Source organism: Rana temporaria, chromosome 1 (assembly GCF_905171775.1).
Source record: "Rana temporaria chromosome 1, aRanTem1.1, whole genome shotgun sequence".
In the NCBI taxonomy this organism is placed as follows: Eukaryota; Metazoa; Chordata; class Amphibia; order Anura; family Ranidae; genus Rana; species Rana temporaria.
The window spans coordinates 148548729-148562092 of NC_053489.1; the positions used below are offsets into that span (position 1 = coordinate 148548729).

The 13364-nt window shown below is 44.9% G+C and overlaps 1 protein-coding gene across 2 annotated transcripts in view; it reads left to right on the top strand.

The window, feature by feature from the left end:
• HSD17B4 (hydroxysteroid 17-beta dehydrogenase 4) overlaps positions 1–13364 on the top strand; it is a 427477-nt gene that overhangs the window by 103215 nt on the left and 310898 nt on the right. For both annotated transcript variants that reach the window (XM_040344026.1, XM_040344036.1), the window contains exons 6-7: positions 11238–11284; positions 12979–13063. In XM_040344026.1, the coding sequence (XP_040199960.1) occupies positions 11238–11284; positions 12979–13063 (132 nt within the window). The remainder of the gene's footprint in view (positions 1–11237; positions 11285–12978; positions 13064–13364) is intronic.

Genomic DNA, 13364 nt, shown 5'->3' on the forward strand with positions numbered 1-13364 from the left:
AAGAAAACACTCCTCTGCTTCTTTGGTGCTGCTCCAGTGAGGTGTCTCTAAGGCCTCGTACACACGACAGAGTTTCTCGGCAGAATTCGGCGAGAAACTCGGTCAGAGCCGGATTCTGCCGAGAAACTCTGTCGTCTGTACACTTTCGGCCTGTTGGAGCCGCCGAGGAACTCGTCGAGAAAATAGAGAACATGTTCTCTATTTTCTCGTTGTTCTATGGGAGCTCTAGGCCCGCCGAGCTCCTCGGCGGCTTCAGGGCTGAACTTGACGTGTTTGGCACGTCGAGTTCCTCGGCCGTGTGTACGAGGCCTCACACTGTTCGCTGTCAAGTCAAATTTCTCTCAGGAAGTCTCTTAAGGGGCTAGTTGACATGATTGCCAATGTACATGGCCCTCATAGTAAAAAATATCGGAAGTTTGTCTGAGAGCAGTGGTTTTTGTGTGGGAGTAGTGGTCTGGCTCTAGCCCTGACTTGACGGAACTTCACCTTTGCAGTCACTGACGCTTGTGCTCCCTGCAGATTACAATACTGTAGTGATGCGTATTAAATATGGTGTATAAAGCGTGCTCATCTTTAAACAAATTCATTTTATTAAGGTGCAGACTAACTAAAAATTCCCCCGATGACGTCACAATGTCAAGGCATGCAGGGTGGAGCTTTACTGATTCAGGAGAGAGAGTGCCCATGAGTGAGCTGCTGGCTTCTGTTACTGTTCCCTGCAGTACAGCTGTGTATATGTTGATTTGAAACGTGAGGGGAGGTGACGGCTTGGTAGTTTTTGTGCATTTACTCTGTCTCCTTAAAGTGATACTAAAGTCTCTATTTTTTTTCTTCATTAAAAATAACAAACTTGTTATACTTACCTGCTCTGTGCAGTGGTTTTGCACAGAGCAGCCCAGATCCTCCTCTTCTCGATTCCCTCTTCGGTGCTCATGGCCCCTCCCTCCTATTGAGTGCTCTTGTAGCAAGCAGCTTACTACGGGGCAGTTGAGCCGAACCACAGCTCCCTGTGTCCATTCAGACACGGAACTGTGTCCTGACTCCGCCCCCTTTCTCTCCTCCTTGGCTCACTGACTTTGACAGTTGTGGGAGCCAATGGCGCCACCCTGCTGTTTTAGCCAATGAGGGAGAGTCCCAGACAGCCGAGTCTCTCGTGCAACATTGCTGGGTCTAGATGTACCTCAGGTAAGTATTAGGGGGCTGAGGGCGCACACAGACGGTTTTTTTTTATCTCAATGCATAGAATGCGTTAAGATAAAAAAAAACTTCTGCCTTTACAATCACTTTAAAGTGAGTGAAATTTATGAGTTTAATCCGTGAAATTTTGTTTTATAGAGTTACACTTTGAGGCTTTCTTCTGTTTTTTGAGTCAAGCTTTAATTTGAAGTGCCATTGCCTCCACCTATTGTTAATACATGCATATACATCAGATCTCCACCTATGGCAGCCATCTCAGATCCCAAATTGTTTTAAGGCTTCATTGACCCTCATAACGGCCTGGTTTTAGGCTGGGTTCGCACTTATGCCAATTGCATGTGTGTTTTCCCGCATTCCATTTCGCCTGACTGACAGGCTCTCAATGGCGCCGTTTCACACAGCCCCGGGCGGGCATGCAGTCCGCACTGGAGAAAAGGGTCCTGTTTGCCTTTTTGGCTCAGTTTTCAGGCCTGAAAGTCGGGTAAAAATTTGGACCTGGTTCGCCCCTGAAACAGAACAAGAAACACACCAGACCACCAGCTGCGATTCCTGTATGCCTTTGGATTATTGGAATTTTAAATGCAACACTAGTCACGGATACGTTTGGCATTGATCACGAGTAAACACAAACTTGTATGAACTTGTTTTTTATTGATACTTTATTATTTTTTATTGAGTTTTTTTTTTTTGTGCACATTGATCGTTCACAGATAAGGTTGTAAGGATTACGAGTGATTACGAGTGACTATGAATTTATCTGTTATTTTATTTATGTTCATTGCTGATTATTGATAGGTTGTGCATATTAATTCTACTGTTTTTCATTTTTTTATTGATTGTACTTTGCATTTGCAATAAATTCAATATGTACACATTGGGGTAAATGTGCAAAATCCATCTCACTGCTGCATAGAAGCCAATCTGCTTCCAGGTTTTATTGCCAAAGCTTAATTGAACAAACTCAGGTTAGAAGCCGATTGGCTATCGTGCACAGCTGCACCAGATTCTGAGTGCACCAGTTTTAGTAAATCTACCCTATTGTCTGAAATTCTGGTTAGTTTGCACCATATAGTCTGCCGAGTTCATTTGTATGGAGACACATGACATTTGACACGCTTTATAATAAACAAAATGTAAGTGCAGCATCTTTTGTACACTATATTATATTACACACTAGGGTTGTCCCGATACTAGTATCGGTAACGGGAACGATACCGAGCATTTGCCCGAGTACAAGTACTCGGGCAAAAGCTCCGATGCTTCACCCGATACCTGGACAGTCAGCGGTGATCAGTGCAGTGGGGCAGTTACAAGCACCTCCATTCTGCTGCTGTACCCCTCCGTGTCCCCCCATCTCCGCCGTGTCCCCCCCCCATCTCCGCTGCCGCCGTGTCCCCCCCCCCATCTCCACTGCCGCCGTGTCCCCCCCATCTCCGCTGCCGCCGTGTCCCCCCCCCATCTCCACTGCCGCCGTGTCCCCCCCCATCTCCGCTGCCGCCGTGTCCCCCCCCATCTCCGCTGCCGCCGTGTCCCCCCCCATCTCCGCTGCCGCCGTGTCCCCCCCCATCTCCGCTGCCGCCGTGTCCCCCCCCATCTCCGCTGCCGCCGTGTCCCCCCCCATCTCCGCTGCCGCCGTGTCCCCCCCCATCTCCGCTGCCGCCGTGTCCCCCCCCATCTCCGCTGCCGCCGTGTCCCCCCCCATCTCCGCTGCCGCCGTGTCCCCCCCCTCTCCGCTGCCGCCGTGTCCCCCCCCATCTCCGCTGCCGCCGTGTCCCCCCCCATCTCCGCTGCCGCCGTGTCCCCCCCCCATCTCCGCTGCCGCCGTGTCCCCCCCCCATCTCCGCTGCCGCCGTGTCCCCCCCCCATCTCCGCTGCCGCCGTGTCCCCCCCCCATCTCTGCTGCCGCCGTGTCCCCCCCCCATCTCTGCTGCCGCCGTGTCCCCCCCCATCTCTGCTGCCGCCGTGTCCCCCCCCCATCTCTGCTGCCGCCGTGTCCCCCCCCCATCTCTGCTGCCGCCGTGTCCCCCCCCATCTCTGCTGCCGCCGTGTCCCCCCCCCCCATCTCTGCTGCCGCCGTGTCCCCCCCCCATCTCTGCTGCCGCCGTGTCCCCCCCCCATCTCTGCTGCCGCCGCCGTGTCCCCCCCCCCTCCCTGCTGCCGCCGCCGTGTCCCCCCCCCATCTCTGCTGCCGCCGCCGTGTCCCCCCCCCATCTCTGCTGCCGCCGCCGTGTCCCCCCCCCATCTCTGCTGCCGCCGCCGTGTCCCCCCCCCATCTCTGCTGCCGCCGCCGTGTCCCCCCCCCTCTCTGCTGCCGCCGCCGTGTCCCCCCCCATCTCTGCTGCCGCCGCCGTGTCCCCCCCCCCCATCTCCGCTGCCGCCGCCGTGTCCCCCCCCCCATCTTCGCGCTGCTGCCGCCGTTTCCCCCCATCTCCGCGCTGCTGCCGCCGTGTCCCCCCCATCTCCGTGCTGCTGCCGTTTCACCCACCATTCTCCTCCTCCTCCACCCCCTCGATCTGTCAGGACGGAGAGCGGCGGTAGGAGCAAGTAAACCCGGCTCCTATCTTTTCCGAATGTACAGAGTCAGTGATCACTGACTCTGTCCATTCACATAACTGAAACATCGTAAACTGTGTTTACAATGTTTCAGTTAATGAATGAAGAGAAGCCGCTGTCTTCCTTTCATTTTCACCGCAGCTGAGGCTGCTGAGAAAGGAACTGGGAAATCTGTATTCCTAGTACCTTTCCCTGTCTCAGAGGGGAGATGTCAGAGGTCTGTTAAAACCCCTGATATCTCACCAAAGCCCCCCCAACAGGGCTGATAAAAAAAAAATAAGGGAATTGCAATAAATAATAAAAAAAATTATTGTAAAAAATAAATAAAAAACACACTGACACTGTCCATTCCCCCCCCCCACCCCCCTTAAAAAAAGAAAAAAAAAAGAAAGCATTGTAAAAAAAAATAAACAAATTGTACATTTTTTTTTTTTAAATTGTAAAAAAATAAATAAAAAAATGTAAAAAATACTGACACATGTGCCACTGTCAAAAAAAAAGAATCGGTATCGGCGAGTACTTGATAAAAAGTATCGGTACTTGTACTCGGTCCTAAAAAAGTGGTATCGGGACAACCCTATTACACACACACACACACACACACACACACACACACACACACACACACACACACACACACACACACACACACACACACTCACACACACTAAGGCTGCATTCACACGAGTGAATGACATCTCAAACCGCGGTCTGGGATTGTCATGCTGCAATTGTGGCAACACTCATCGCGGGATGCATTTCACCCCAAAGTAGCTCCTAAACAATTTTTGTGCAGCATGCGACCCATGATTGCAGCACATTTTTTCGTACGACAATCGCCACAGGCCCGCACCGCGATTTGAGGTGTCATTTAAATTAATGGCATCTCAAATGGGAGTTCTGCATTTTGTCATTTACACATCAGCGCTGTCAAATCGTGGGCAGATCCGCAGCAGATCTGCCCGTGATTCAAAACGCTGTAGTGTGAATGCAGCTTATTGCTCTTGATGTGCAGATGTTTTATCTATAATACTTGTGTAGCAGTGTGTTGCTACGAGTTACTAACATCCACGGATTTTCACCCTGCTGCCAGACATCCATATGTTAAAATTGTAGACAATGAAAAGTCTTTTGCTTTGTTTTGTTGTTTTATTTGGGAATTGGACTTGGTTGGGGGAAGGGATATGGGATGCCCATAGAACAAATTGGTATTTTCCATGTTTTTAGAACAAAAATGGTGGACTGATCCACCCCCCCGCCCCAGATGGGGTCTAGCACTCCATCCTTCAGTTCACCCACTCCTCCCCAGCAGGCTGACTGTGAGTATATGTAGGAGGCCTACCCCCTGATAATCCTAGTTGGGGATTGGTCAGGGCTCCTCACATGTACTCCATGCCACTCCAACTCTCAGCCCTGTCCCTCTTCCAGAACATTCTCACTGAAAGAAAGCAGGGGAGGTGCCCAAAAGCTGAAGTATACGTCGGTCACACCCACTACTACACTAACCACTTCCTGCCCTCAGATCAAAACAAACGGGCCTAGCTCGCAGCATAGGCCTGCATAAATTTACCTGACAGAACCTACAACCACTACACCTCCAGCACCTACCTACGGTAGAGGGTGCTACACTTGCAGTGATGACCAATAATGGAGGGGGCTGGGGGGGTCAGATCACAGCTGTCACAGAAGCCTGGGGACCGCGGCAGAATTTTCTGCTGGGTAGTAGGGAGCTTTGTTCAGTAACATATTCAATACTTACTGTTTCAATGCACGCTGGTATTGGTGTCATTATTTTAATGTGGAAATATCTGTTTCTGTCCTTGCAGTCATGCCTGCCATACTAATGAATGTACTGCAAAGCCAACCATATCCAGTGAAGAGCAGACAGGAAAATCTTTGATATAAATTTGATGATCTTTGCTTGCGTTTGTGGCATCTTGTGATACATATTGGAAAATCCTATAGAACGGAAAAGACAAACTGAAGGCCCATGCTGGGAGTTTTGCTCCCGGCTTGTATAGGTTAAAAAATAAATATAAGATCCGGAAAGAAAATGTGATCTTTTCAGAAATTCAAGTTTAATTTTAATGGCAGCATTGCTTTGGGCAAGTCTAGTATAAGTAGATAGTATGAAGAACTGCACAGTGTGAGATAAACCAGCAGGCTTATATTGGGAGTAGTAGAGCTTGATCTTTGTCCTGCTCACCCCAGTGAATGAAGGAATTTATAAGTAGCCCAGTAAAGGCTTCAGAAAATATTAGATTTACACTATGTACAGAAAACACATTGCCTTATTTAGTACAGGCAATTTTTTGAGAATTATGCCGCATACACACCATCACTTTATGTGATGAAAAAAAACGACATTTTCTGTGAAGTAAAAAACAACGTTTTTGAAACTTCAATTTTCAAAGACGAAGTTGCCTACACACCATAGTTTTTCTCACAATGTTCTAGCAAAGTGAGGTTACGTTCACCACGTTTTTCCACTGAAGCTCGCTTCATAACTAGCTTCTGCGCATGCGCGGGTGTAAACACGTAGTTTTAAACTACGTTTTTTGCTACACACGGTCAATTTCTGTGAAGTAAAAAACGACGTTTTGAAAAACGACACATAAAATTGAAGCATGCTTCAATTTTTTTTTGTCATTTTTCAGAAGACCTAAAACTACGTTTTCCCCCACACACGGTCATTTAAAGTGACGATTTTAAAAACGTCGGTTTTTTTTCATCACATAAAGTGATGGTGTGTACGCGGCATTACTGAAAAGTGAACTATCTGGATCACCCTTCTGAAATAGAGTTAAAGTGATATTAAACCCAAAAGCAAACATTTAGTATGTTACAGCTTATCAATTCTTAGTTGTAAAGTCTGTATTTTCCTTTTTTTAGGATTTCCCTTTATTTGCTTTTGGTGTAATGCATCAGTTTGTATGGATGAGACAAACCACTTAACACTGGCAGGGGTCATTAAAATCATCAGTTTTATTTATTCATGCAAAAACTATCCCAAATTTCCAAAACTTTTTTCCTTAGGCAGTTCCCCTCGTTGGTCTAAATAGACCGGAAGGATCAAGAAGCCTGTAGTGGCGTTGTCCCAGTGTAGATGGGCACCCACCTACACTGGGACAACGCCACTACAGGCTTCTTGATCCTCCCGGTCTATTTAGACCAACGAGGGGAACTGCCTAAGGAAAAAGTTTTGTAAATTTGGGCAGGACATTACGTAGCTGGACATGAACCAGCAGGTCCTGGGCCCTTTCATTTTCCACCTCTCGGAAATAGGCAGCTAGGGCTGGGTTGGACGCTATAGTTTCATCCTCCCCCTGACACACCTTTTTGGACTAAGCCTGATCGATCATGGGTGAGATCCACTCCCATCCCACCAGTGAACTGTAACCTGCACTATTCGTCGGGCTACTCTACTTCGCCTATTGGAGAGTGCTTTTATGTTATGTACTGTTTGTTGTTTTGTGAATTTTCTGCCTTCATTGGCACACACATTGTCTTTTGGTGTTTTTTTTTTTTTTCTGTTTATGTGCACTTTATTGTTTTTATATGCACTTAGGTGCACACAGTGTGTTTGTACCAAGTGCTAACATGCATACTCTGTCCAAATAAACATCGTTTTTATACTCAACTGTGTTTGGCTTACAAAGTCCCATCTAGGGGGTATGCCCTTTCCTGTTTTATTATTATTATTATTATTATTATTATGACTACTGTTAGTATTCCAGCTGAGGGTTTAATGGCTGTGTAGCCCAGCAATTGCTGATTCTAGTAGAACATCAATCCAGCAAAAAGCTTGTGGGAGATTTCCATGGCCCAAATTCCATGCCAGACTAAGGGCCCTTTCACACCTGCGGACCTTATGTCATCCATCCGTTTTCGGATGAAATACGGACATGTATCCCTATGGGATCCGCTGACATCCGATCTCATCGGTCCCCGCTATGGTCTGTTTCTGCAGATGGAGGGAAAATCCTATTTTTCCATCCGTCTGCGGATCGGATGAACACGGACAGATGATCCATGTTCAGCCGATTCCCCCCGTAGAGGAGAGCGGAGATCTGACAGTGTGCAGGGACCGCCCTGTCATCTGCCGGCTCAGTGGGGATCAACGAAGCGATCCTCGCTGAGCAAGCGGATGATAAAGGTACGGATCCTCACGGGATCCGTACGTGGGAAAGGGCCCTAACTGTATCAAGCCATCCAGTTTCCTGGCATTTTTCATCTTGTCTGAAACTTCCATTTGGTCATATGTTATATAAATTGTGTTTAACTGGCAGTTTGTTCAATATCACATTCACACTAGGCTTTTTGTAGCTTTATCCAATTAATGGATGTTTGTGATTGCTTCTCTCCCAATAAAAAGCCTCTGGGCATATCAGAAAATATGCATCACTGAGTGAGCATTTTCCAGCTCAAGGGCCACACATTCTGAAAAATGGTTCATAGTTAGTTTAGCAGATGGATTATTGCAGTATTCATTTATTTACAAATGGTGCCGACAACACTGTATGACTCATGCCGCGTACAGACGAAGTTTTTTTGTGATGGGGAAAAAAAACGACGTTTTATGTGATGGGGGAAAAAAAACAACGTTTTTCAAACTTCATTTTCAAAAACGATGTAGCATACACACCATCATTTTTTCCAAAAGCTCTAGCAAAGCGCGGTTACGTTCAGCACGTATGACGGCACTCTGTTCCATTCAAACTCGCGTCCTAACTTGCTTCTGAGCATGCGCGGTTTTAAAAACGTTGTTTTAAACGTTTTAGCCTACACACGGTCATTTAAAATGACACAAAAACTGACGTTTTGAAAAACGACACAAAAAATTGAAGCATGCTTCCATTTTTTTTTTTTTATGTTTTTCAGAAGACCTAAAACAAAACAAAGTTTTCCCCACACACGGTCATTTAAAATTACGTTTTTAAAAACGTCGTTTTTTTACATCACATAAAGCGACCGTGTGTACTGGGCCTTCATCTGCAATCCATTTTGTCAGTAAAGGACTTTGCATAAAAAAAATGTCTTTCTTAAATAAAAATCAATTTTTTTACCCTTTTATTGCATCTCCGTTCTGTTGATCTACCTGCAATGTCTTTTGCGGATACTTCTTTCCTCTATACATGCACACCAAATTATGATGCATTGGGTTTTCTGATGGAAACATACCAGCCAACTGAGATTTCTATTAGAAACCCTTCTGGGAGCAATTGAGGGTCAGGGACAGGATGTCTACCTATATATCGGGAAATGTCTGAACAAGGACCTACATGGCAGGATCACCAGGTATTCTTTTACAGGAAGCTGCAGATTTAGCAGCATTGTAAATGATACCCAGACAGCAATAAAAGCCTGATAGGGGTTCTAACCTCCTATAGGTTGTTAATGTGTGTCATCCTAATTTTAGCAATATTTAAAAATGGTTGTATTGCCCGCTTGGTCATTTTTACCTTCAGGTAAGCCTATAATAAGGCTTGCCTGTAGGTAAAAATAATATCTCCTAAACCTGCACGCCACTCACAACGTCGGAGCCTGCGAAAACGGAAAAGACGCAGAGGGATCCCAGAAGAACACCCTCGTGGTGAACAGACGAGCTGCAGGAGCCTCGTTTTAAGTTAAAGGTTGTTTTTTTATTTTCTATATAGGTTACTTTAAGCTTGTGCATTGTTGGTTCACTTACCTTTTCCTTCAATTTCCCTTCTAAATGTTTTTTTTTCTTTGTTTTGTCTGAATTTCTCACTTCCTGTTCCTCCTCAGTAAGATGTTCAGTAAGCTGTTCTAAATTACTTTCCACCGCTCGGATGATGGGGGCAAGCTTACTGAGGAGAAACAGAAAGTGAGAAATTCAAACAAAGAAAAAAAAAACTTTTAGAAGGGAAATCAAAGAAAAAGGTAAGTGAACCAAAAAAGCACTAGCTTAAAGGAACCTATTTAGAAAATAAAAGACAATAAAATAAAAGACGAACCTTTACAACCCCTTTAAGTATTTCATAATGTACTGGTATGCTATCGACTAGCAGTTTTTTTCTATTATGTTTTTATTTTTTTCTTGCGGTTTACTATCGCTTTAAAGCCAAACTAATATTAAAGTGGATGTTAAGCCACTCTAACCTGTATACAGCATCAGCACTGCCTCCTATTGTAGTATCCCCCTCTGTGTGTGATAAATGCTGCAAATACCTAATTTCACTGCCGAAATTTCCTCCTCTGAGCGATGTAGCAGGCGGGGCTCAGATTCCTCTGCTGATTTCAGTCTGGAGGAGAGCGTTGGCTGGTGCTGTGATCTCAATCTCGGCTCTTAAATGAGGTATGTACAGGATTTATAGTTTATATAAATCAGTGCAATAGGAGGCAGTGCTGATGGTGTATACAGTTTAGTGTTACGAGAGCAGCAGGAGAGGGGAGGGGGGGCTCACCGACAGAGGGGAGGGGGGGAAGGAGGACACAGGAGGATAGCAGGCTGCTGATGACAGAGGCATGTAAACTGACCACAGTGTCAGGTCTCAGCAGCCATGATGCACTGTGGTCAGTTTACAGAGGGGTGGGGAGAAACTGGCAGAATCAGAATTTTTTTTTTATTTTTAAGGTGTTACAAGGGGCAAAATGACACAGGATAAGCACTGTCATATAACCTCCTTTTCAAAGGAGCAGGATCCATTTTTTTTTTGAGTTAACAAATGCTTTAAAGCTTTTTTGGGGAAATAAAAAAGTTACATTAACAACATGCAAAGCATACACAATCAAACATTTTTACATTTTTAGTGATATTAAAGGCTTTCTTTCTTCTTTCTTTTTTTTTTCTTTTTTTTTTTCTTTTTTTTTTTCTTCTCTTTCTCCTTTCTTCTTTCTTCTTTTTTTTTTTTAATAACAAAGGATCTCATTCTTGCCTGCTCAGTGCAGTTGGTTTGCACAGAGTAGCCACAATCCTACTCTTCCCAGGTCCCTCGCTGGTACATTTGGCATCTCCTGAGTGCCCACAGAGCAAGCAGTTTGCAGTGTCCATTTACACACAGCTGGTCCATGGCCCACCCCCTCGCTCCTCATTGGCTCACTAGCTGTGATTGACAGCAGTCTCAGCCAATAAGGAGGCATAGTCCCCAGAGAGCTGAGGCTCTCGTGCACATCGCTGGATCAAGTTGGGGCTCAGGTAAGTATAGGGGGGGGGGGGGTCTGGGGATCTTTTTAATGTTCTGTACGCAAAGTTAAACCTGAAACTTCCATACAGAAGGCTATTTTGATTTTCATTTTTTTTTGTATTATTTGTAATGTTACCTTTGCTGAAAATGTGTTATTTTTTAAAAAGGAAACCATATCCTGTTGTGTGAGCTTTGTGAATGGAGTTTAATTACAGTATGTGTACAGAAGTTCCACAAAACCATAAAAACAATTGGGTCATTGATGTGTGTGTAGTTTTCTTGTTCTTGTGTGTACATCTTATTCATGCGATTTGCTTTTCTTTCATTTTCTGCTCATAGAATTCTGAGGGATCGCTCTTTTGCAAGAATCAGCGATGCAGATTGGGGTGAGTACTGCTGCGTGTTCTGTTTTATATTTATACTTCTACTTTTTGAAACCCTGGTTTGGAAATGACTAAAGCATACCCCTACCTGGCCTCTGAAACCTGTGTTATATATACCACAGAAACCTACTGCATAACATTTAAACCAACACCAGAACCAGCTTACCATTAGGAAAAAATCATAAGAAAATGTATATTTTTCTATAGCATGTTTTTGCAGCCTTATATATTTACCCCAAAATATAATCAATGGCCCAGATTCAGTAAGCAATTGCGCCTGCGTAACCATAGTTACGCAGCGCAATTGCTGACTTGCGTTGGCGTAACAAGTTCTCCTGAGTTCTCCTGATTCAGAGATGCCACGCAGATTTTAGGCTGCATTCTTGCGATGACCGATAGGGGGCGTTCCCATTGTGGTCAGCGTATAGTATGCAAATTGCATACTTACGCCGATTCACAATGTTGCGCACCCCCTGCGTACGCAAGTTACGTAGTTTCCGTACGGGGTGTTTAGCGTAAAGCTGCCCCTTCTAATAGCAGGGGCAGCCAATGCTAAACTATACCCGGCGTTCCCGCGTCGCGACGTTCGAATTTTACGTCGTTTGCGTAAGTGAATCATGAATGGCGCTGGACGCCATTCACGTTCACTTTGAAGCAAATGACGTCCTTGCGACGTCATTTGCCGCAATGCACGTCGGGAAAGTTTCCCGACGGAGCATGCGCTCTACGCTCGGCGCGGGAGCGCGCCTAATTTAAATGATTCCCGCCTCCCGGCGGGATCATTTACATTGCGTGCGCTTACGCCGGGCAATTTTGCCGGCGCGCCCTCGCAATTTACGGTGCTACTGCTCCGTGAATCGAGGGCAGCGCAAATTTTTTTGGGGGCGCAGGGCAAAATCGTTGCCCTGCGCCTCCGCAAATAGAGCGCAATTCTTTCTGAATCCGGGCCAATGTGTGCTAAGTAAAATGCTATCACATCAGTGTGACTTCTTTGTAATTTAGCTTTGTTTTACAAGTGTTTTCCCCTTTTGTAGCATTTTGTCACATGCAAGGAAAAAAATCAGGTTGCGTAATAATTTATTTGTTAATCACACAAAAATTGACATTACTTAAATGAACGCTTGGTAAACACAATGCCATTCAGATCATCCAACATTTTTCTTACACTTTTTTTTTTTTTCCATTTCATCATCCTATCTGGATCTTATAAGTGGATGCATGACCCGATCCCTCATGCAGCTGTGCACCAACAGATCACTTCTAATAGGGTTCTTTTTTTGGTTCTAAGCACTGTACGTGTCAGTAAGCAAATATTTAATAATTGAAATAGAATGCTGATATATTTGATCTGTTATATTCCAGTAATGTTCTGTATACAGTATGTAATGGTTTGTTTCATTTTATGTGTGCTAAAGAATTTAGCTTTTTTTATTTCCACTACTCGGTGCATCTCTGAATACAGCAGTGTTCTGATCTAGTCTTTTAGTTTGATTTTAATGCATTTTGTTAGTAGAAGTAGAACTTGTTTTCTTTTAATAATAATATAGCGGTTAATGAACTGTATTTTTGAATTTGAGGGCAATAGGCAAGCTTATTACAGGGTAGCCTGTTATGTTTATTTCAGACAGACTGATAATTCATTGATGCAATGCAGAGATGATTACCACTCTTGCTTTATCATTTTCTCCTTTCACCAGATATTATTCATAGAGTTCACTTGAGAGGGTCATTCCTGGTTACTAGAGCAGCATGGAATCACATGAAGAATCAGAAATTTGGAAGGTACAAATAAATAATGCATTCTTCTTCTTTTACAGCATTCCGAGGTGAATAAATGTGTAGCGTTCTCATTGATGTCCACCCTGTTTAGATGGGTTTTCCCATCTTTAATCCACTCTGTGGGAAACCAGTTTGCTGTGCCTGCAGTTTTGGCCAGTGGAATAGTGCTTCTCTTGCCCCCACTTCCTATAATTTGAGCAAAGACTAGCCCATCCATCCATGCTTGGCATGTGATTTGATGCAGTCGCTGTTCAGACGACAATTTTCTGCATGACTTTGAGTTTAAAATAAACTTTTTCTTGCC